Source organism: Dipodomys spectabilis, unplaced genomic scaffold (genome assembly GCF_019054845.1).
Source record: "Dipodomys spectabilis isolate Male_0828 unplaced genomic scaffold, ASM1905484v1 ptg000432l, whole genome shotgun sequence".
Taxonomy (NCBI): domain Eukaryota; kingdom Metazoa; phylum Chordata; class Mammalia; order Rodentia; family Heteromyidae; genus Dipodomys; species Dipodomys spectabilis.
This window is the reverse complement of record NW_024871109.1, coordinates 839,058-863,519: the sequence shown is the minus strand read 5'-3', so window position 1 is coordinate 863,519 and position 24,462 is coordinate 839,058. Positions and strand designations below refer to the sequence as shown.

Here is a 24,462-nt window from a genome sequence, read left to right as displayed (position 1 = left end):
AAACTCACAGACCTTTGCACCATTCTCACTCTCCATCACTGGGGATGGAGGCTCACCAGCAGGATTTCTGGCCCTAAACGTGCCAGTACCTCCAGTTACCCTTCTAGATACTCCAGAACCCTCTCCTGTCTGGAATCTGAGACCCACCTCTGTCACTGGGTCCTGTCAGTGTTCCCTAAGCTGACTTGTATTTGGGCTTTTCCAGTCCCACTGACACTGCCCCATCTTGAGCCGCTATCTCCTACAGGACTTGGGGCTTCCTGGTCCTGCGTCTGCACTTGAGCAGCACTGTCTTCAGCCTTGAGATCCAGCCTCTGACTGGCACAGCTCCACTTTCAGCCTTTCGAGCGCACTCGAGGGCGCATGCCCACCCCTCTCTGTCAGGCGACTACTCAGTGGACTCCAGCTGACGCTGGCCCTGTGCTAGAGTCTTGGAGTTAAACCATAGACACTGCATAGGGAACTCATGCTCTGAGGTGGCCAGGCTCATCCCCGTCAATGACGTCCTCAGGAGTCACTCCCTCCAAACGCAAAGCCTCAGCAGCAAGATAAGGACAATTTATCCTTCCCACCGCATGATGATATAAGCATAAAAGTACACAAGTAGTGAGTGTAGCTCTTGATGCAGGCAAGGGAGAGATTTAGATCTAGCACTGGGTGGTCCCTGGACAACATGCTTATACCTGACAAGTAACCCCAGAGGGGGCCTCACCTGCTCATGGCCCAGAGAGTAGCCTCTTACTCTAGTACACATACTCCAGTGGGAGCCTTCCATGGCTGTCTGTTAAATGCTCCACTGAGCATGTGACAGGGTCTGGAACCAAGCTTCTTGGGGCTCAGCTAACAACAGAAATCTAAGTCAGGGTGAATCCATGGTTCACTGAATGTGGTCACAGGAGAAACTGCAACAGGACAGCAGCACCTAGACTAGTCTGAGTGATCTTTATTTGGGAAAAGTCAAACTGCTTCTGAGGCACATTAAAAAATTAGGTATTAGCTTTTCAGCATTCTTCCAAGATTTGTCCACTACCTGCCCAGAATAGGAGAGTTCTGGCTGAATTATCAGAAACGACAGAGGTGCACCCGAGGAGGCTGCTACTCTGTGGAGATGACAGATATGTCCACCTACAATAATCTGTTATTCTGTTTGTTCCAGTTGACATCTTGTACTTGGTTTTCTAACTCAAAGGGTTAGGCTTTCACTTGAGGTCCTGACTCCTCTGGCCTCCTGATCTTCCCACAGGAACCCTGCCACCGAGTCTCCATCCCCAGCAAGTCTGGCCTCTACTCTTGAGATGGCTGGCTTTATAAGCCGCACACAAAGGTGACTGTTCAAGAAACCCCAGACATCAAATGGAAGCAGAATATGCACGCATACAGTGTGCATAGGCAAAGATTCCACTAAAAGACACTTATAAACCTGTTCTTAGAAAGGTCCAGACGAACGTTTCTGAAAACCCATCATGAAATTGAAGAACAATGCTGACTAGCCTCAGAGCGGGATTAGGACCCAGCCCAGCAGGCCCGTGTCCACCCTGGGCACACTGCTGGGTCCCCCCCTGAGGGCACTGGAGGGGCGCACTCACCGGCCCGCGCTGCGATGAGGTGGGTGGCCCTGTCAGGGGCGTCGGGGCTCAGTACCAGCTGGGTGAGGACCCTGGCTCCCAGAGATGTGGCGTGGTAGTGCTCCCGGGTCTTTTCAATTGGGAAGTTTGTTGGGTGCATGCCACTGAATATTACAGCCACATCGGCCAGCACCTTGCTCCTGAGCTCTGGCACAATCTTGCGTATATCTGGAGCCTCCTCCAGCTCCCTGCGGAGGTACCTGTCATACTTTGTGTAGTAGTCAGTATGGACTCGCACCAGGATCTCCTCCAAGTGGACCAAGTGGTCGTCCTCATCTGTGTCCTCCTCCTCCTCCTCTCCCATGCTCTGGTCCAGGGACTCACCCGCAGTGACCCCTGACTGCTCACTGTTCTGAGACTCAGTCTCGGCCTCCTTCCGGTCCACACAGCCATTTCCGAGGCCACAGAGGCCGTCCCGCTCGGCCTCCTCCTGCATGTCCAGGTCTGGCCCCTTGTCATGCAGGTGGGCGCTGGGTCCAGTCTCTGCCAGGGACCCTGTGCCTGGAGGTCTCGCCCCACTTTCATCAGGGGAAACTCCTTGCTGTGGTACTCTCACTCCATCTTGGGTGACTGAGGACTTTTTTTGGCTTCTCTTCTCACTTTCCCCATCAGAGGAAGAAGATTTCTGACCTTCTGAATCACTGCTATCACTGTCACTAGACAAGTCAAAATCCAAGTCTGGGCCAGATGCGCCCTGAGCAGGCTGTACTCCTGGTGAGGTCCGATCTGTCTGTTCAGCAGACATCGGGAGCTCTGGAGCATCTGCCAGTTCCTGGCGACCTGGGCTGCTGGCAGAGGGGGCCGGGGTGAGGGGACAGGGATCCCTCTCACCTGCTTTACTGGGAGAAGTCCCTGGCACAGACTCGCCACCACTGAGTTCCCGTAGGGGCTTCGCAAGGCCATTGCTCTGCTCTGCCCCAGAAGCGGGTAAGGGCTTCCCAAGGCCATTGCTCTGCTCTGCCCCAGGAGCGGGTCTGCCTTCCTCAGGGCCTTTCCCAGGGGGTGCTTCTTCCAGGGTGTCAGCACTTTTAGAACTTACTAAATATACACAAGAGGAAAAGACACTGTTACTGGACGTTGAGTACCTTTCCCAACCAAAGCAGCGCTCCCCGACCTTCAGGCCTCAGCGAGCTGCCGCCAGAGCCACAAGGTTTGTGGCCACGCATGGAAGCGATGCCGGCAGGGCTTCCAGCCTGACAACACAAGGCCGCTCCACTGTGCTCTCACCACGCACCCGCCACAGGAAGGCACCTCACCTCCACGCTCCATTTTAGCTACCACAGCGGTAATTATATGGCTCAAATGGCTTTTTAAAAAAAATAACTAATGATCAAGTTGGGCATCAGTAGCTAACATCTATAATCCTCAGCCACCCACTAAGTTGAGATCCAGATGTTCAAATTCAAAGCCAGCCCAGGCAGAAAAGTCTGAGACTCCATCTTCAATTAACAAGCTGGGCAGAAGGCATGGGTTAAGTGGTAGAGTGCCAGCTGAACAAAAAGGCTAAGTAAACATAAGGTCCCAAGTTCAAACCCAGTACTGCCAAAACACAAAATGAAAAACTAAGTACCATCAGAAACAGTTGAAACCAAAGCTTTTAAATTTACTGAAGACAGACTTTGGCTCACGCTTGTATGGTGTAGACACAGTTCTTTGCAGGATATACCCACAGAGTCCTCGTGTTCTAGGGCTAGTTCTTTATTTTTTCTTTCTGGTCAGTCGTGGGGCCTGAACTCTGGGCCTGGGCGCTGTCCCTCAGCTCTTCAGCTCAAGGCTAGCGCCCTACCACCTGAACCACAGCGCCACTTCTGGCTTTTTTCTGCTTATGTGGTGCTGAGGAATGGAACCGAGGGCCTCATGCATGCAAGGCAAGCGCTCTACCACTGAGCCGCCTTCCCAGCCCCTAGGGCTGGTTCTCATAGGGGAGCCACCAAATCCCACACCTCACTCTCAGGCGAATGTCCTAGTTTCCCGGGATGCATTTTTTAAGATAAATGGATGAAATGCATACTCAACCTGTATTCTTAAAAAGCAAAATGTTTAAGTGTGATTTTTAAACATCCTGTTTTTTAATATCATATGAGCCCAACAACCTCTAAAACTGGAACACAAAAGCCAACAAACACAAAGTGAATCTTCAATTTATGGCAGCAAACACTGAGATGAGTAATGAAGAGCCAGCTGTTGGAGTGGAAAGCTCACTGCTTTTCTCTGCAGCACTGCACAGACGGCTCACCTTTCTTTCTTGCCTGAGGCTCCCGGGACCCAGGAGGTGCGTTCACATCACCTGTGCCAGGGAAGTACACATACTTCTTCACAGTGATCAGGTTGGGGGCAAACTTCCAGACATCTTCTCGGTCATCAATAATGCAAACCATTGAGTCTCCACAAGGAAAGAGATTTCTACAAGTAAAAACGTAATTTACACAAAAGGCTACATCACAGGTGTCAATAATATCTTTTTATTCTGCCAAGCAGAAGAGTTTGCAACCCTCATCTGTACACATGAGAGCAAATTCACCAGAAAGATGCCATTGGATGGCTTTTACTTAGCTCCTATCAAAGCTCCTTGTCTCTAGAGAAACATTAGCATAGTAATATTTTTCTCCATTGTTTGTGGTTCTCTAAAAAAAAAGCAAGCAGCTAGGGATGTAGCTCAGTAAAAGACAGCTTGACTAGTAAGCACTGAAGTCCTGAGTTTGCTTACCAGCTGTACCAGTACACAAAAGAATCAGCATACATCCCTAAAGGGTCAGAACTCAATCTTGTGAAAACGCAGCTCAAGGCAAAGTTAGTTTAGAAACATGGCCCAAAGGCCAGCAATAGACATCTAGCTGCACGTTCCAAGCAGATCTTCGGCTGCATCTGTGTACACCACTGCCCTCGAACCTCATGTGCTTGTCCAAGAATTCCTGTACAATTCTCAGTTACATCTTCTTTCTTTTGCCCTTACCAATCTGTTGCTCTAATGCTAACTGGAATAAAAGGAATTCTCTGTGGGCCTCTAACCTAAACAAGGAAAACTCCAGGGGAGGGCGCCCGCCTGAGCTAACTGCCCTGTCTTGGACTGCTGTGGAGCAGGTCTTGCAGGGGACGTGCTGCAGAGGACACAGCATGACGGCATGTGAGCACAGCCCTTCTGGTAGAAAGTGAGAAATTTCATAGGATATAAAACTGTCTTTCAAATAGGAGTGGGGAGGAGCAAAACTTACAGATGGTACAAGCGAGTAGAGAACTGATGGAAAGGAAGAATCCAAACAGGCAAAAATATGGGTGATATGGTCATTTAACTCAGGACTTCATGAATGATTAGTAGGATAAATGTCATGCATGCTCTTAACCTATGGATGAGGTGTACTTGCTCTTTATATTCTTGACTCAAGCTGCAGAGTTCCAGGCAGTCGCCATCGCCAGGCTAAGCTTTCTCTGTACTATCTCTTCCCTAGACTGCTCTGTCCCAAGGATCAACTCCGTGGCTCTCTCAGCTACTACAGGAGCACCAAAGGACTGGCTTTGGGACTAGCCAGTCCCAGTACACTTCCTGCTTTTGCACCCCGAGTTGCACATAGGTCACTGAACAACCATGAAATCTAAGGCCTCATCACCTACACCTCCCAGTACAGTAGGAGACCCGAGGGTACACAATGCACAGGCAATGCTAGTTCGCATCAAGAATGTGCTGTCCATACAAAGTATAGAGGAGGAGAACTACTGTGTATCATCTTTAGCCAAAACAAAGACCTGTTGAAGAATGATTCAGAGGCCGTGTAGCCCAGCTGAGAGGAGGGGGTTGGTTGTGGACAGCAAATGGGAACTGGGCACCCCAGAGCTCAAGTTGCTAGGCACGACCCACCAAATGAGGAGGGAGGGAGGATTAAAAACACACTTTCTAAATACCCATATTTAACACTGAAAATTCCTGCAAAATGGTAAGTACAGAATTATTACTTTCATCCTCAAAATTTGATTTTTAAAGTAGAAGTAAATAATAATCTACCTCAGCAATAAATGTAACCAGGTACATACTTAAGGTTTCCTGTTTTAGAAAATGGGTCAATACATTCGTCCCTTGACAATATTCGGTGAGAAAAAAGCTTCTTCTCAGGATCTAAAAAGCCTGTAAAAAGAAAAGGGAACAACGTTATACTATGCCCACACAGTGTGCCTGGGGTTGGGGAAATCTGCTCATTCAGGTTTCTTTTCTCTTACACAGACTGGAATTACTCACAAAGGAATCAGGCTTGAAATCTTATGATGCCACTGGTTTCAAACAATTTATATCATCGCCCAGCTAAATGGCTAAGATAAAGTTATAAGGCACTTGCTTCTCAAGGATAACATCACTGTCTTCTCAGAAAGCAGTACCTCTGGTTCTATACTTTTGTAGTCTAAGTACTAGACTGAATTATTTTGCATCGCGACCAATCACATCCCCGCTAACACTAGTGAGATAGGGTAGCACTGTTAAATGTGGTTGAGGACATGTGCCCACAGTTTATGGAGTAAATGCTATCCACCGTTTCTTTCTTAAACTCAACCAGGAGAAATATGCACCTTTACCCCTAATCTGCAAGAAATGTTTCTAAAACGTTGAGTACCAAATTCCACATACACTATAACAGCATAATAAAATTTAGTTTATATAGTAGATGCTGTAGGAGATTAATAATGACTACAACGACACACTAATAGAAGTCACAGGGAGGTGGTATTACAAGTATCTTATTATACCCTACTCACTAATCTTTCTGTGATGAGAGATGAGACTTAAAGGAAGCACTTGTGGCTTCTCTTTGGCATCTCTGAATTGCTAGCATCACTTGTGGACTCTGGGGCCATTAAATAAAAACAAAGGCAACTTGAATGCAAGCACTTCACTAATATGACAGTGGATCTAATATCTGAGACCAACAGGAGAATCATGAACGTAACACGGGGTGATGATTTACATCTCGGGAGAGATGTGAGACAATGTGAGATTTCATCATGGCATTCATAGTGACATAGTTTTAAACTTAGGCATTATTTCCAGGTGCTGGGAGCTCATGCCTGTAATCCTAGCTTCAGAGGATCATGATTTGAAGCCAGCTCGGGGAAAAAAAGTCTATGAGACTCCAATTAACCAGCAAAATGCCAGAAATGAAGCTATGGGCTCAACAACAGATGCCAGCTTGAGCAAAAAAGCCATGCAGAGCACGAGGCCTTGAGTTCAAGTACTGGCTGGGAACATAAATACGAACATGAAAACACACACACACGCACACCAAACTGATGAGTTGTTGATTTTTAGTATTACCCACAGGAAACTGAAATCTCACCTCAATAAAGCACTTCTCAATGAAAGGGAAAGTGAAGACACAGGGTGCTACTACACCTTCTCACACACGATGGGGATACTCAGGAAGTCAGTGCGATTACTTTCCACCACTATACCCCATACACTGATAGTATAAGGAGTGTCACTGTGATAATTTCACAGATGTACATTATGTATTTTGAGCAAATTTATCTTCTCTATTATATTCTTCTAACACCCCCTTCTCAAACAGTAAATAATAGGTTTCATTATTCTTGTTTCATATCTGTGACACATATACATATATGTGTATACACATATATGCACATGTATACTCACACACATGTAATGCACTTTGGTATTTTTTTACTCCCTAGTATCTTCCTGTTTCCCCTGCCTCTTCCCACCATGTGGACACAGTGACAGTAAGGGATATTTTCCCAATTTTTTATACCTTTTCATGGTATTTTTAACTTAAAAATGAAGTGGCAAAGAACCTCTGTAACCAGATGTCTCATTCGCCACGTTCTCTTCTGTCCTTGTTAGTAGTACTGCCACCTGGTGGGCACTGTGGCCGGCCCAGGCATCCCCAGGAACACCTGGCTGAGTCACAGGGCACAAGCACAATGGGGCAGAGCTCCAAAGCCATTTGGAACCAGGTGGTGAGTGATTTAAAAAAGGAGTATGTTCATATGAAGTTTCTATCTTTCCACATATCCTTGGTTCCAAAACTTCCAAGCCAGTCCACAAAGTTGTGGCAGTCACCACTGGTTCCCTGTCAACTACCAACCTCAAGGCTGAGCTTCCATACAATATCTAGTTTTCAAAAAATGCCTTAACGGCAGGAAACACGACTCACTGTCCACACACTAACTGCAGTTCACATATCCTTGGTGCCTGACCTGCGATGGTGTGTGCATAGAGCCGGCTGCCAAAAGTGAAGACATGCAGCTCATATAGCTTGGCGATCTTCTCCAAGAAGTCCCGGCAGTGAGGCCGAAGTCGGGTGTGCAGCATGGGCTCACCCCGGCCCAGCTGGAAGTGGAAGATGCCCTGTGAAGAACGGCAAGAGTAAGAAAAGGCCCTGGATGCGCTCCCTCAGCAACACCTCAACGAGGAGGGTGTAAGGACCTGAAGCTGGGGGCACAGGACGCCCACTAGAGGTGTGAGAATGGCTTCCTAACCTCCACAGCTGCTGCTGTGTACTAGGGAACTATGCTAACTGCCGCCATCATGCTAACGGCCTACAAGAGCTGCCCCTCGCAATTTTAACTGCCTATGGTACCACCCACTACACCTGCCTACAGCTACCCCATAACTACCCACATCTGTAACTGATAAGGACTATCTCTGGAAACCATAGTAACGACCCTGATAACTATGTTAACCCAGTAGCTACCTAAGGTAACCATACTTTTGAAACCATACTCATTAGTCATTACTACCAGTCTTTCTACAAGTCATGTAATAACCCCATCCATGCTGTCATTCTGGCGATGGACAGGCACTTTTCAATGATGTCATTTACATCGTTGCTTCTTCACACTCGTGTGTCAAACAGCAGCACCACAGAGGCTGCTTAGAAAAGATCCTACATGGTCAGGATAAACCAAACCCTGGAAGGCTTTAAGATAGCTTCAGCCGGGCACCAGTGGCTCACGCCTGTCACCCTAGCTACTTAGGAGGCTAAAATCTGAAGATCACAGTTCAAAGCCAGCCTAGGCAGGAAGTCTGCAAGACTCATCTCCAATTAACCAGCAAAAAGCTATAAATGAAGCTGTGGCTTAAGTGGTAAAGCACTAGTCTTGAGCAAAAAAAACTCAGGGACAGCATGCCCAGGCCCCAAGTTCAAGCCCCAGGACCTACAAACACACACACCCACCCACCCACTCACACAAGAAAAACATTGCTTTATTGCATTACAAACACAACACAAAAAGTAAACGTGTTTTAGATCACTGTTAATGACCTAACAACAAGAGGCTTACGTGATTAATATACAAACAAATGTGCATTCCTTAGGAACTTAAACTTTGATCTTTTTCTTTTTTTTTTTTTTGGCCAGTCCTAGGGCTTGGACTCAGGGCCTGGGCACTGTCTCTCAGCTTCTTTTAATCAAGGCTAGCACTCTACCACTTGAGCCACAGTGCCACTTTCTGGCTTTTTCTGTTTATGTGGTACTGAGGAATTGAACCTAGGGCTTCATGCATGCTAGGCAAGCACTCTACCACTCAGCCACATTCCCAGACCAAACTTTCATCCTTTAAATCTTGTTCATCACTAATTTTCTTAGCAAAGTGAAGTACTTTAACTAAATAAAAAGGAGACAACTTTGGCCTAGGCAAATTTAGTACCAGCTCTAAACTAGTCAAACTGCTGATGGTGGAACTGTTGGCTTTAAAAGATAAAAGGAATCTTTTTTTTTTTAAATTTCATTTCATTTTGTGTTGGTATTGGGGCTTGAACTCAGAGCCTCTCATTCAGCTTTTACACGTGGCTGATACTCTAACCACTTGAGTCTCACCTCCTCTTCTGGTATTTTGATTAATTGGAGATAAGAGTCTCACAGACATTTCTGCTAGGCTGTCTTCAAACCTTGATCCTCAGACCTCAGTCTCCTAATTAGCTGGGATTACAGGTGTAATCCACCAGCACCTGGCAGAGTGTCTAACTTAGTAACTGCTTTCACCCTTCGCAACAACAGCAAATATAATATCTGAATATAAACTTCCTTTACTATGCAATCCTGATTCTTCATAGTGAGAATGGTCCTTTCTGCATAACTAGCCAGTGTCCAGGTTTGAGGCCTCCAGTCCTGTAACCATGCTCTCAGCAGGGAGCAGGTACCACAGGTATGGGCTGTGGGCACAGGTGGGGAGACAGCAGCCTAGCAACACTGACATTAGCAGAGCCCCGCTGAGGTCTAAATTACCCTGCATGAGGGTACCATGACCTTCTGGACCCCCTCACCTGAGAGCTGGTTCAAATGGTTTAATTAATATTATTAAATTGTCTCGACAAAATGTCTAGTTCAAAAGCACAATAAAAGAAACAGCCATAACAAATATGTGGGGCAGGAGGAACATATCTTTGGAAAGTCTGTGCCCTTCAAAACATTCAGTACGCATGGCAGTTGGTATGAATGGAATATATGAAAGTAGTCAGTAACAATTTATATTGCAAGCCCCGCCCCCCAGTATACTGTGCTGTAAGAGCCCATGAAACACAGGTGACTACTGTAACTAAAATACAAGCTACACTGTGGAGACTGAACTCTTGCCATAACTCATGCTTGCAGGGTGTGGCTCAAACCTGTAATTCCAGCTACTAGAATGTGGAGAGCAGGAGGATTACTGTTTGAAGCCTGCCCATGCAAACAAGAAGAGTCAATCTCAACCAATAAAAGCTGGGTGTGGTGTAGCTGGACTGTCATTCATGCTGTGAGGGAACAGTAAATAAGAGGATGGTGCTTCAGACTGACCTGGGCAAAATTTGAGACCCTATTAAAAACAAAAACAACAATAACAAAAAGCATGAAGAGGGAAGTGGCTTAAGTGATAGAGCACCATCTCCTGGTGAGGAGGATCTGTCAGGCCCTGAGTGCACACTTCAGTGTCAAACCTCGAGATTAGGACACGGACAGTGAAAGGTCACTTGTTGTGTTTCTTGGGCCAACTTAAAAACATGCTTATGTAGTTGTCACTAATTAGTTTTCCCCAGATCTCCCCCATGTCTGCACTGTAGCCAGGCCAAGGACCCTGGGCTCGGAGGTCTAACTTCCGACATTTTCCCGCCCCTGAAGATCTACAACAGGGGACTCATTTTTCTGTCAGAGCACATCTGCAAAGTGGCATCAACATTTTCCCACTCTAAAATAAGCTCTAGAGTAAGTGTAAGCTTTATCTGTTCAAAGGCTAACCTTTTTGGGAATGGGGTGGGGTGGGCGGTACTAAGGTTTGAACTTAGGGCCTTCTGTTTGCTCCACCACTGGAGGCAGGTCCCTCTCAAATCACTTTTGTTACCTGCCAGAACAGGGCCTGCACACTCCCATCCTGACCTCCCCCATGCACCACCAGGCCAGAAACTTCTGTTGAGATGGGAGTCTCACCAACTTTTTGCCTGGCCTGGCCTTAAACTGTGATTCTCCCAACCTGACTTGCCAGTATAGCACCGGGTTCCAGGCCCTGACACTGGTGAGGCCTTTCTGGTTAGTGACAGAACACATGGTCACAGGCTTTAGGTCGGATATCTGTAACAAGCACTAAGATCCCTTTGCTCTGAAAGTTCAACTTTGCTCCTAACGCTCCACTGCAAGGAAGTGGTTGAGCTACGGGGAAGGTTGTGTGTCCCTGAGCAGGGTTCTGTCTCAGCCCTGTTTCTCCTCACCACGTATCTTTGAAGAATTCCATCTGCACACACACCGACTCCACCTTCACCTTGGACCCAGGGTCTCTTGGACACTAGGATTTCAGATACAGGCACCAAATCAACCCATCAGTCCCAGATGCCCTACACTCCTTGTGTGTCTGCCCCTCAGTCTTCACACGTCTCCAAACCCTTACACCCTCTGACTGCCACCAGTGAGTGTGGGCCTCACACAAGAGGTTCCAATGGGAACAGTGAGAGGCGGCTTCGGGCACCACCTGGAATAGCCTAGACTTAGCAGATGTGTCCACGGGTCCATTTCTCAACTCCAGCAGAGCCACAGATATCAGTGAAAAAATAAAACTCAACTTTCGAATGAAGTTGTGGGGTCTGAGGCTTCTGGAGAGCCCTCCCGGGAATGGCTGACATCACTCACTTTGTTTGACATTTGGGGACAGTGCTGCTCGGTCGTGTGGATCAGAGTTTGGTCCAAATCAACCATGAGTACTAGTTTTCTATTTCGATGCAATCGTTGCTGATCTTCTCTTCCCAGCTCTTCAGCTTGCTAAGGTTAGAGAGTAGAAAAGAAAAATAACGAAGTATGTAGTTTGGATCCAAACTAAAATAAAGACTAAGATAAACCAAAGATGTCACACATACATTCTTAACCAAGACCACCGCGTGTGCAGCCCTGCGGCGGCTGACAGCGCACAATGGAAATCTACAGCTGGCTTTGCACCCCAGTCAGTCCACACCCTGCTGACACGTGTGACGTAGTAAGCAAGGGTCAGCTTGCTTACAGATCCAAACCTGTTCAGGGCAGGCAGTCTGACCTGTGATAATTCTGTGATTTATTTAACTATGCACTAATGAAAAGGAGGAAAAGTGGTTGAGTCTATAAAATTTCAGCTGAATAATATGGAGGCCTCCCAAAAAGCTGAAAAGCTAATGAAGAAAGCAAGTTAGTCCAAAAGCTTTTGGACAACTGCAAACCAGCTCCGAAGGGCAAGGCAAGGCGCCAGGACAGTCACTCAGAGTCCCCCAGGCAGGCGGCCTCTACACTGCCACTCACCTCGCAGAGTCCAGTGGACCTTGGAGGTACCCCACAGCATCCCCTGCTCCGTCCTGAGAAGCAGCGCCTGCCCAACCCCCCTCCAGAGGCCACAGTGGCCTGTGAAGTAAAGCACTTGAGAGTGTGCATCATGTTTTTCTTCTCACATCAACTGCCATTTACTTATTCATCTTCAAACTTCTGTTCTGATGGTGTTAGATAGAACTCTGTTACATTCACTCAGGAGTGTGTAGAAAAGCCAGTGGTGTTGTTATGACAGGGAAAATGGGGGAATTTTCTTTCCTTTCTAATCTCCAAACTTCCAGGTTTTATATACACACACAGACACACACACAGACACACACACACACACACACCCTCTTAAAGGTAATTTGGAAAAACCAGAATCATGGCATTCTATCCTATTAAAAAAAACAGACGGAAGTTGATAGATACATCATATAAAAACAAACCTAATACAATCCTAACAACGGAAAACATTCTACTGATTTACAAAAAAATATACAACCCGGGGCTGGGAAGGCGGCTCAGTGGTACAGTGCTTGCCTTGCATGCATGAGGCCCTAGGGTTTGATTCCTCAGTACCACATAAGTAGAAAAAGCCAGAAGTGGTGCTGTGGCTCAAGTGGTAGAGTGCTAGCCTTGAGCTGAAGAGCTGAGGGACAGAGTCCGGGCCTAGAATTCAGGCCCCATGACTGACAAAACAAAACAAAATAAAACAAAACAACAAATAAACACAATCCTGAAACAGTCTTATAACTCAGACAAAATACTACTTGTCATGGAACTCTGTCGCCAGTTGGTAAAGGATGGTTTTGGCTCTTTCTGGGCTGTCCCTCCCCAGCCGATCTGACCTATGCAAATCCCAGTTGTCAGGGTGAGTTTCAAAATACTAGAAAAGACAAGACTGCGAGCTCTGAGTGCTGTTTCTCAGATGGTCCTCTCTCCTGGCCCTGCAGAGGGCCTGCTGCTCCCGCACTCTGGTGGTGACACTGCAGATGATGCTTAGGCCCCTCCCTCCCGGCCTCCAGCAGTCTGAGCCACTGCCTTCCCATGAGCCCCCAGGACACTGGCAGCTCCCAGTCATTCCGAGAGCACCAGCACTCTCATCCCCTGTCAGTCCCCATCTTCAGCATGGGCCCCTGTAAGCCTGCCTCCTCTGCATATGGACTCTGGGGACCTGGCTCAGGTCACGTCACTTCCAGGAGGGGCACTGTCACCATTCAATTCAGGAGCAGGAGGCAGATTTATGAAGGAAAAAGGAAAACAGGAGCCAGTCTGGACTTCAAGTTTTCGGGGAGGCAGCACTCCACATGAATTGCCCTCAGACCAGAGCTGTTTCTAGGCAGGAACAATGGTAGCCCCTTACAGAGGCCAGTGCCCAGCTGCCTACTTACCTCAGAGCTCACCATGAGCTCCGGCACACTGTGGACCATGGACACTGTCGCTGTGGACAGAGGCATCTGTTGCTTTCCATTCTTACTCTGCAGCCTTTGAAAGCAGAAGAACATTTGGTTAACGTATACAGGAGGCATGCCTAATCCTGAGGACAGGCTTCCAGCTGGGCTGGACATGACACTTATGGCTAGCTTAGCACAGAATTCTCTTCTGTTGGGAGGCATAGAATGTTCTCCACAGAGCTGGGCGCTGGTGGTTCACTCCTGTAATCCTAACTCAGGAGACTGAGATCTGAGGATCACGATTCAAAGCCAGCCTGGGCAGGAAAGTCTGTGAGACTCCTATCTCCAGTAAATCACCAGAAAACTGGAAGTGGTGCTGTGGCTCAAGTGGTAGAGCACTTGCCTTGAGCTGAAGAGCGCAGGGACAGCGCCCAGGTCCAGAGTTCAAGACCCACAATGGGGGGGAGGGAGGGGGGCGGGGGAGAATGTTCTCCACAGCATGAAAACAGTCAGGACAGGTCAGCTCACTGAGCTCAGGTCATACACTTAACCTGAGTGTCAAATCCCTGACACCTTCACAGAGGGGGATGAGCACAAATCTCAGCCCTCTGCACTCTCCTACCACACCTGAGCAGAGAATTCAGCGTTACAGCAGGCTTCCAGAAATGAAGGAATAAAAAGTGAACCTCTAGAGCTGGGGGGCCAGCGGCTCATGCCTGTAATCCTAGCTATTTAGGAGGCTGAGATCTAAGGATCATGAGTCAAAGCCAGCCCAGGCAGGAACGTCCATGAGACTCTTATCTCCAATTAACTGCCAAGAAAAAAAAAAAAAAAGCTGGACGTGGTAGAGCTCAGGGTCAGAGCCCAGGTCCCCTAGCCCCAGACCTGGCAAACGCAAACACAAACGTGCACGCACACGCGCGCGCGCGCACACACGTGCACGTGCACACACACGCATGCACACGCGCGCGCACACACACGTGCACGCACACACACGCACACTGGCTTGAGAAGTGACTAGGGGATCAGGTCTGTTCTGTCAGCACAGGGCAGCTGCTCTGTACCGCAGTGCACCCTGCCAGAGCCGAAGGCGGTGCCTGCCTAGAGGTACTTACTGGGTTAGGTCCTGGCCGCACTCAGCACACAGGCCCTTCATGACAACAGGGTGGCTACATCCTTCCAGTCTCACCAGAAGTGCCCTAAAAAGTAAGAGATGAAGGCAATTACAAAGGGGTGAACAGTTTAAACATCTTCTGGTGTATTACAGTGTGAGAGGGCACCCAGCCTGGAACTGTGACAGTTCTAGTTAATTCTGGCTCAGCTCTAGAATTTGCTCACAGCTCTTTGCTCACATAAAACCAAACTTCTGCTTCATAGAAGAGTTGAAAAAATTAAAGATGTAACATAAAACAGCCTCAAAATACATAAATTATACATGTGATGCCCTTGGACTTGTAGCAAAGAGTTTAATTTTTTTCTTGTGGAACTACTGTACTATTCCTAATTCCTAACATTCCTTGTTTTCTTTGAGACAAGGCCTTACAACATAGTCTGCCTCAGCCTCCCAAGTGCTACAACTACAGACCCACACCCGGCTTCCTACTTTCCTTCTTATAGCCCAACATTAGTCATCTGGAGGAGGCCTAGGAAGGAGGGTTACTGGGAATAATCACACAGCTGCACAGTCAGGGAATACTGGCTTGTGTCCGAGTCCTGGTCCTACAGGCAGAGATCCCCTATGTACAGGAGAGCCTATCAGGGCTATGTTCCCCACGGCAGGTTAACACAAAGCCTCCAGAAATGTGGTGTGTTCCATTGGCCAGGGCTGTCCCTGCCCTGCTCTGCACACTCCAGTGCTCTGCTTCACACATGTAGTCTACCTCTGGTAAAGACTTCCCCAAGACCTGACCTATCACACTGCAGCCACTGTTAGAGGGCAAGACTCACAAAATACTCGGCAGAGAGTAGAACAAAAGGTGGCATGGTGGGAACAAGGCAGAGCCCTTCTCCTCCACACCAACAGAACAGAAGAAAAAGGGCCAAGAAGCACAGCTCCCCCATCTGGCCGCCCTGTGAATAAGGTCTGGAGAGGAATACACATCAATTGTACAAATGTGCCAAACGGATGTGACAGCAACTCAATGAAGAAAGAGCACCTTTCCCACGAGTGAGAGGGTATAGTTGCAGACACCCACAATCAAGGGAGACACTAAAGGCCTAAGACGCAAACCTTACATGAAAATCACTGGATTATAGAATGGATTTTTATGTAAAAGTATATACTTAAAAAGATAAAAAGGACAATACCTTTGGGATCTTGGCCTAGGTAGAATTCTTACACTAGACACTAAAAACCTGATCTTTCAAGGATGAAGCTGATAAATTGTACTGCATCTGAATCAAAAATTTGCTCTGGAAAGTTTGCAAGGATGAAGATAAGCCAGACTGGGAGATATGTGCAAACCACAATTCCAACAAAGAACTAGTATGTGGTATGAAGAATGCCTGCAAGCAACAGGTCAGCCCAAGCAATCCAATTAGGACATGAGTGTTAAATGAGCGTTAAGACATGAATGAGCAGATGCATCAACACGGAAGTGCTTGCCAACACTGGTCACCAAGACAGGCACCCAGACGGCCAGGTGCTGTGGTGCGCGTGAGCTCACCTTCAATGCCAAGTGGGATGCTGAATGGCTCAGCTGCTAGGAAAGATCTGTCGGATCCAAATCCTTAGTGGTCTGTAGATTCAGAGCCCCACTGAAGGCTCCTTCTGTACTGATAAGAAGAGAGGTCTGGACAGGCAGAGCAGCACTGGCACCAAGCGTCCTTCCCAAGGCTGTCAATCTACCGTAGCCTGCGTGAATGCCACTCTGTACTGGGGCACACGCCAGGTCGCCAGCCAGCAGCACATGCAAAATCAGAGAGCCATCACACACACTCAAAGTCCACATTGCTAGCCTAGGTCTCCTGCCTTTTCATATGAACTTCAGGATCTGCAAACACACCTGCTGAACTCTGCCTGAGGGTGGTCATCAGCATCTCCCAGGCTCCCACACCAGCCACCCTGGCCACACAGCCTGTGCCACATGTGGGCTCCTCCAAACCTGCCAGCTTGTGCCGGGCTGGCACGAGGTCAGACTCACAGACTCCCTTTACTCATGTAAAGTCCACCTGTGAGCATCCTCTGCCTGCCCCAGAGGGCAGGAGTAGAATCTCGTGTGAGGTCTGCTTCAAGGACAACACTACATGGACACATGCCCCAGTGAGCTCAGCCAGGCCTTCACCAGAGCACAAGCCAGATACCAAGCTGTGGTCACACTTCCTCTCTACACATCCTGCTCCCTCCGGCAACAAACGCAGCTTCAGAAATTGGTACAAACCGAGCAGCTCATGTGCAAGACTCACATGCCACTTGAATGTGAGTCAAGTGGGAAACCAATGCAGAAGGGTTCTTCTGCATGAGAAGCAGCTCTGGGTCTTCACAACAAGGAGGAAGAAGGCTAGGGAAGAGATGAAAGCGGCAGAAGCAAGGCTGTGCGGCCAGAATGAAGTCCTGGTGTGTGCAGCAAGGTGTCTGTCTTGAGCTTTCTGCAATGAAAACCTTCTGATATCTTTCTTAATGACTGTGTGAAAGCCAAAGATTTTGCCCGTCTTATTCTATAGTATCTATAATCTTGCTTCCCTGGAACACATGGCAGTGTCTGGATGTCACACAAGGGGAAGTCAAGGTGGCTGCTTAGCGTCCCACCAGGCACACTCTATCTGTAACGTGGTCACCAGGCCAGAATATCCCATGTGCCCCGGCTGGAAACCGTCCCAAACAGGAGAGGAAGATGGCATGCCAGTGTGTCAGCTGTCCCCACGGATCACCAGGCGACGCACCAGAGCACTCCTCCTATATTCTGGAGATAGCTGTCTCCTATGGTGACATCGGTCAGCCAGGAAATTGGGACTCTCCTGTGATGTTCTTGGGGGAAAACCTGAGGATCACGTCCAAGAGTGTTCCTCCAAAAGCAGGCCCTCTGCAGGGCCCTGTGTGCAGTGTTATTTAAGGAGCTCACAGAGCAGAACTCCTGGCCGCTCACATCACTCACCCAATTCCTGGATTCCCTATTCTCCTTGAAAAGGGTTACGAAGATACCTTCTACTTGTGAGGTTGAGAAGACAAAAATCTGTATTCATAAAAACACTGAAATAGGTAAATGTTACTTATTAAGTTTGAGCTCAACTTCAAGTGACCTCATGAAGCCGTGCCCCTATCACCTGGCTCCTTGAAGGACTCACCACAGAAAACTCCTAAATGCTCCTGATGTCCACACCCACACAAGACCCACATCTTCTTGGACCTAGGCAAGATGGTAGCACAGGATCAGCTAGTTTACTCAGAAAGAAGCAAGACAAAACACCATAATCCAATGAGTAGCCCACTAAACCTAAAGTCCAAACAAAATTTAAACAGATAGATAAAATAAACAGAATCTGGATAGAGAAGTAAAACATGAACGTTGCAGTCTCCCATCTCAGTAGAAATGGCGATTAAAAACGTAACACTCCTGGGTGTTATCAAATGCTTGTAACGGCAGCATTCAGGAGGCTGAAGCAGGAGGGTCCAGTTCAAGGGCAGCCTGGGATACACAACGAGATTCCCTCTCAAAATAACAACATCTCCATCAACAGGGCAGGACAATTTCCCAGTCTAAGACTCAATACCACGTTCTTGACAAGCCTCTGCGCGAGGTCAAGCAAAATCCACACGTTGCCCACGCTCACTCACCAAGCACCCTGCGTCCCGACATCTGGGGTTTCTGGAGCCTGGGGAGAAGCAGGAGAGTCCTGGCCTGGGCCTGCACCCAGAAACTCAAAGACAGGTACCACTCCATGACACAAGCTTGAAAAACCTCACAGATACAGCCCTGCCAACAACTGTGAAGAGGCAGGGGTCAAAGTTCAGTGAGGATGTAAGGTATTTACAAATTAACTCAGGAAAGTTAACTCGGCACATCAGGAACCTGGCAGGTGTGATCATCCAGAGCCACAGAAGTGGGGGTGGACCGGGCCACAAGCCTTCTGAAAGGACCTTGCTACTCTACGTCTGTCTGCTCACCTGCCCACCCAAGGACACCGCCAATAAGGAGGAAAGGAAACATGGAAGAACTGACTCATGAACTACAACAGAAAGCAACCTGGGGGAGACTTTGCTTTTGCTCAAGTGACATCATTAGGAAAACCAGGGAAGTCTGCAGACCACAAAATACATAGGTGTGGATGTTAATTCCAGATTTTGGTAACTGCACAATGGCACTATAAGCCAATAGTTTTGGTTTTGGAAAACTGATGTATAATGTCACTTTCTCTGAAGTGACATTGTGCTGTAATTTCATGTCAAACTCTTCAGACAAAATTGATGTAAGGAAAGGTAAGACAAAGAAAGCAATGCTAAGACTAGGTTATCTGGGTGAAGCTTATATAGGAATTTTTCATATGGTTCTTGCAACTTTTCTCTCAAAAGTAGTCTGAAACTACTTTTTGTCACTGTGACAAAATATCCTAGCAAGTCAACCTAAAGGGAGTTTTTGTTGGTGATGGGGCTTGAACTCTGGGCCTGGGTGCTGTCCCTCAGCTCTTCAGCTCAAGGCGAGCTCTACCACTTGAGCTACAACGCCACTTGCAGTTTTCTGGTGGTTTATTGGAGATAGGAGTCTCACGGTCTTTCCTGCCCAGGCTGGCTTTGAACTGTGATCCTCAGATCTCAGCCTCCTGAGTAGCTAGGATTATAGGCGTGAGCCACTAGCGCCCGGCAGGGAGTTGTTTTTTGGGGAGAGTCAGTCATGGGTGCTGAACTCTGGGCCTGAGCGCTATTCCTCAACTTGAGCCACAGTACCACTTCTGGCTTATGTGCTGCCGAGGAATCGAACCCAGGACCTCATGCATGCGAGGCAAACACTCTACCACTGAACCACCTTCCCAGCCCATCAAGGGACATTTCTGACTTACAGTTCTATGTTCCATGGTTGCGTGCCCCCTTGTGGAGTTCTGTGGTAAGGCAGAACATCAAGGCAGAAAGAAAGTACGGGAGATCAGGGTCTGGGTGAAGGTGCACCTGGCATTATGTCTGGCCGCGCAGGTGACAGGAAGTCCCTGGAGCAGCCCAAGAAGCAGACCAAGGAGATGGATGAAGAAGACAAGGTCTTCAAGCAGAAACAGAAAGAGGAGCAGAAGAAACTTGAGGAACTGAAAGTGACGGCTGCGGGGAAGGGAGCCCCTGCCACAGGTAGAATTAAGAAGTCTGGCAAAAAGTAAGCTGTTCCTTGTTCCTGAGATGACGGTGAACCTGAATCCCATTCCCATTCAGCATCTGGACTTCCTGTCCTAACACCTCTGCCACCTACAGGTAGAATGAAGTTTTGTCTAGGACTCTGAATATGAAGAACTTTAAAAAAAAAAAATCGTACAGTGGCTCAGTCTCTAGTTTGTCGGCCATTCCTACCTCAGCTGTAAATTTCAAGTAAACACAGCCTAGATTCCTTCTAGAGTCTGCTCTTTGTTCTACTCTTGCGTTCTGTATCATCTTGAAATTAAACCAATGCGTTTAAAGAAGAAAAGAAAAGAAAATACAAGAGAAAGCACTGGAGCAGAGCTGCGGGCCTGGTGATGCCCCAGAAGCAGAGAAAGAAGTGACAAGAATGTGCACACCCCCTCAGTGACTTCCTTCCTCCATCACTCCCCTTTCTAACAGCCAGATTAAACAGTCCAGATTCATCAACTAATTGTGGATTAATCTACTGAATTTAGCCCACTCATGACCCAACCACTTCTCAATAGTACCACTAGCTGAGCACTGACTCAGTCCGCAACACTTAATTGTTTTTTGGAGGACGGGTCCTATCCAAATCCTAACAGTGGCCAAAAAACCTGAAGACAGTGTACGTGCCCTGAATGTACCTAACCACAGGCACAGAGCGCTTCAGGGAACTGCCCACTTAAGAGACCAACTTGCAGCCAGAGCTAGGCTCTCGCGGTGCCAGCCCCTGCTCAGGAGGCACAGGACTAGGATCAAGCTGAATTTCCTAAAGAGGTCAGGCTCTGGCAGAGGCTGAACTGTAAAGAACAAAGTAAAACATCTGGAGAAACACAGATTCCAATTCCCAATAGAATCAGAGAAATCTGCAGACGGAAAGCTCTAAAATCGAACACCTTCCTGTGTGCTGTCTTATGTTCCGCCGGCCCTACGGCCCTCTGCTGCAGAAAGAGACCTATAAAGACATGGACCTCAGAATTTTAACCATCACGGTAAACACCTGGGCTTCACAAAGCTTTATCACTATGGCAAAGCTGCTACGCACTACAGGTGGGAAACTCTTTTACTGCCTAGGGCCATACTAAAGTATCAATACGATAGAGACAGACAGGCCTCTGGAAACCGATAAAAAGAAAACATATCTGTTATGTACTAAATGACATCCAGGGCTTAAACAGCAGTGGGCTTAGTGTTCTTTGCCTCCAACGAGCAGAAGTATCTTTAAAGACTTTCAATAGATTCATGACACTTTAAATTTTGAATAATGGTAACTATTAAAATATAATCAATGTTGGTGTACTATTTTTAAATTCATACATACATAATCAATTCATTCATTCCTCCATACCAATGCTGGATGAATTCACTAACTCACTTTAAAACTAACTTGAAAGAATATAAGGGTACTGACGTAAGTCTGATAATACGCATACAACTCAAACCTATGTACCATTTTTAGGCAGACATGCTTCAAAGACTATCGGGTTCAATGTCAATCTCCCCCCAACCCCCTTCTGTTGTTTGTGCCAGCGTTGGGGCTGAACTCAGGGACCCTGCTCTAGCGTAAGGCTGGTACTCAACTACAGAGCCACACTTGGCAGTCTGGCTTTTAGCTGGTTAACTGGAGATAAGAGTCTTTTGGCTTGGGGCTGGGAAGGTGGCTCAGTGGTAGAGCGCTTGCCTTGCATGCATGAGGCCCTGGGTTCGATTCCTCAGCACCACATAAAGCAAAAAGAAAAAAGCCGGAAGTGGCGCTGTGGCTCAAGTGGTAGAGCACTAGCCTTGAGCTGAAGAGCTGAGGGACAGCGCCCAGGCCCAGAGTTCAGGCCCCGCAACCGGACCCCAAAAAAAAAAAAAAAAAAGAGTCTTTTGGCTGGCCTCAAACTCTGATCTTCAGATTCAGCCTTCAAGAATCTTTTTATTTTGTGCTGGTCCTGGAGCTTGAACTAAGGGCCAGGGCAATGTCCCTGAGCTTCTTTTCCACAAGGCTAATGTTCTACTACTTGAGCTCACAGCTCCACAGACTTTGCTGCCTGGGCTGGCTTCCATCCATGATTCTCAGATCTCAGACTCCTGAGTAGCCAGGATTACAGGTATGAGTCACTAGCACCCAGCTCAAAGTCCTTTTATTTAAAAGATTAAATGAGCAGCCTGATACAAATGGCTCAAGCCTGTAATCCTAACTACATGAAAGGCTGAGATCTGAAAGATCACAATCGGTGAATATTTCCTGCTGAATACAACAGTGGAAAGCTAGGAGTGGTGGTTCATGTCTGTAAAGGCTGGGGCAGGAAGATGTAGAGTACAAGGTCAGCCTGGATGACGTGGTAAACGTGAGTTGTACTTATCAAGACCCTGTCTCAAAGCCGAACAACAGAAAACTCCATCAACTGAACTTAATGAGTTCAATTAAACAATAGGACAACTCTCTTAGTTCCAGATATGAATGTCTTTTTAACAGAGTAATCTTTTAAACAGTACAGATGTGAATAGGGAAGAATATAATCATTAACTAAGAGTCTACTAATTTACCAAGTCTTGATATTGGGATGAAAACAATTTCTTACTGCCAAAGCAAGACTTCTGTAGTTAATTATTTTAATGCACAAAGGAAATGTATTCAGAACTTTAAATGCCTCAATACCTAACTTCAGAACTTTGAACAAGGGAACTACTCTTAGAATGTATTCTATTATGAGTGAGTTGTAGTTTCTCTCATTTGGTTCATAAATCTACTGAATGATTTCCTTGCTTTCTTTTGGCAGACCTAGGGATTGAACTCAGGGTCTCATGCTAGCAAGGCAGGTACCCTAACACTTGCCTAACACTTGAGAGATGTTCCCAGTCCCTTTTTACCTTGGTTATTTTATAGTAGGGTCTCACTGACCTATTTGTGCTTCCCTGTATCAGGGAAGACGGGCATTCACCACAGCGCCCAGCCAACGTGCTTCCCTGTGTCATGGACGGGCATTACCACAGCGCCCAGCCAACGTGCTTCCCTGTGTCACGGAGGACGGGCATTCACCACAGCGCCCAGCCAACGTGCTTCCCTGTGTCAGGGAGGACAGGTAGGAAATCACCACAGCGCCCAGCCAACGTGCTTCCCTGTGTCAGGGACGGCCGTCACCACAGCACCCAGCCAACGTGCTTCCCTGTGTCAGGGAGGACAGGTAGGAAATCCCAAAGGTGCTATGGGCAGGTGCTCCTCCACAATGTCTGCAAGGGCACAGGGCAACAGACTATAGAAGAGACATGATTCTTCCTGGGATTGTTGCAGGGTAGATTCTTAGCAACAATCTCTAGCCACAGGAAAGCAAGCCAGCTGTCAGGGCCAAAATGGATCACTAACACCTGTGAGAGGCCAAACAGTATGGTGCACAGACAATAGTGCCAGCAGTCTGGCCTGTCCGGGCTGCTCGGCAGCCCTTCAAATCCACCTCCAACTCCTGAGCTCCTGACTAGTCTACAGAGCCATATGCTGCTCTGACAAAAGCCACAGACTCTGCCAGCAGCAGAGGGAAAAAGCTAATAGACACAGTGGGACCTGTCTCACAACACACACACACACACACACACACACACACACACACACACACACACACCACACACACACACACACACACACACACACACACACACACACACACACACGCTAGGCACAGTGGCTCACACTGTAATCCTGGGTACTTAAGAGGCTAAGATCAGGAGGATCACAGTTTAAAGCCAGCCCAGGCAAAAAGTTTAAGAAATTCCAATTTAGACCAACAGAAAGCTGGGCACTGGGCACTGAAGTTCAAACCTGTCTTCCTAGACATGCAGGAAGTGTAAATAGAAGGATTTTGGTCCAGGTAAGACTCAAAAAAACAAAACTAAACTGAACTAAAAGTTCAAAGGACTGGGGTATGGCACAATGGTAGAGCATTTGTCATTTGCCTAACAATCCCAAGGCCCTGAGTTCAAACTCCAGTAAACACATGCGCATGCACACACAGAGATACACTTAAGACTTCGAGTAATGTCTTTAGGAACTGTCAAGATACATTAGTTATAAAATAGTCTTAGTTGTAACTGGGGACTTGCTTAGAATGAGTAAAACATCTGGAACTAGGAAACAAGACTATCCATGGATTGGTACTCTGCCTCTTCACCCATGTCCTCACTTTCCAGTGTAAACCTCCTGTGAAACTACAAACTAAGGCTGAGGAACGGATACTGGGGATGGGCATTCTAACAATCTAGAGACTGAAACATTTAGAAGGAAATCCTTTTAAAAATGAAGCACTGTGGCTCAGGTCCTTAGAGAGCAGGAAAGCTCCTCGCTGCACAAAATATAAAGCTCACCATGAGCACGATCAACATCAGGATGGAATTCTATTAAAGGTTCTCACAGAAACACACATGTTTAT

The 24,462-nt window shown here is 47.4% G+C and overlaps 1 protein-coding gene across 8 annotated transcripts in view; it reads right to left on the bottom strand.

Annotated features, from left to right (window-relative positions):
• The window catches only part of Ctdp1 (CTD phosphatase subunit 1), a 56,786-nt gene that overhangs the window by 30,170 nt on the left and 2,154 nt on the right, over positions 1-24,462 (bottom strand). For 6 of the 8 annotated variants that reach the window (XR_006145581.1, XM_042668323.1, XM_042668326.1 and 3 more), the window contains exons 2-8: positions 14,874-14,957; positions 13,756-13,849; positions 11,723-11,851; positions 7,824-7,974; positions 5,652-5,742; positions 3,862-4,028; positions 1,587-2,663 (exon numbers count right to left, since the gene is read on the bottom strand). Coding sequence is in view for 7 of the 8 variants with exons in the window: in XM_042668323.1 (XP_042524257.1) it covers positions 1,587-2,663; positions 3,862-4,028; positions 5,652-5,742; positions 7,824-7,974; positions 11,723-11,851; positions 13,756-13,849; positions 14,874-14,957 (1,793 nt within the window). In the remaining variant the exon portion in view is untranslated. Of the gene's footprint in view, positions 1-1,586; positions 2,664-3,861; positions 4,029-5,651; positions 5,743-7,823; positions 7,975-11,722; positions 11,852-13,755; positions 13,850-14,873; positions 14,958-16,424; positions 16,445-18,532; positions 18,619-24,462 lie in introns of those variants that run through there. The other 2 variants (XM_042668327.1, XM_042668329.1) reach the window with 2 other exon arrangements.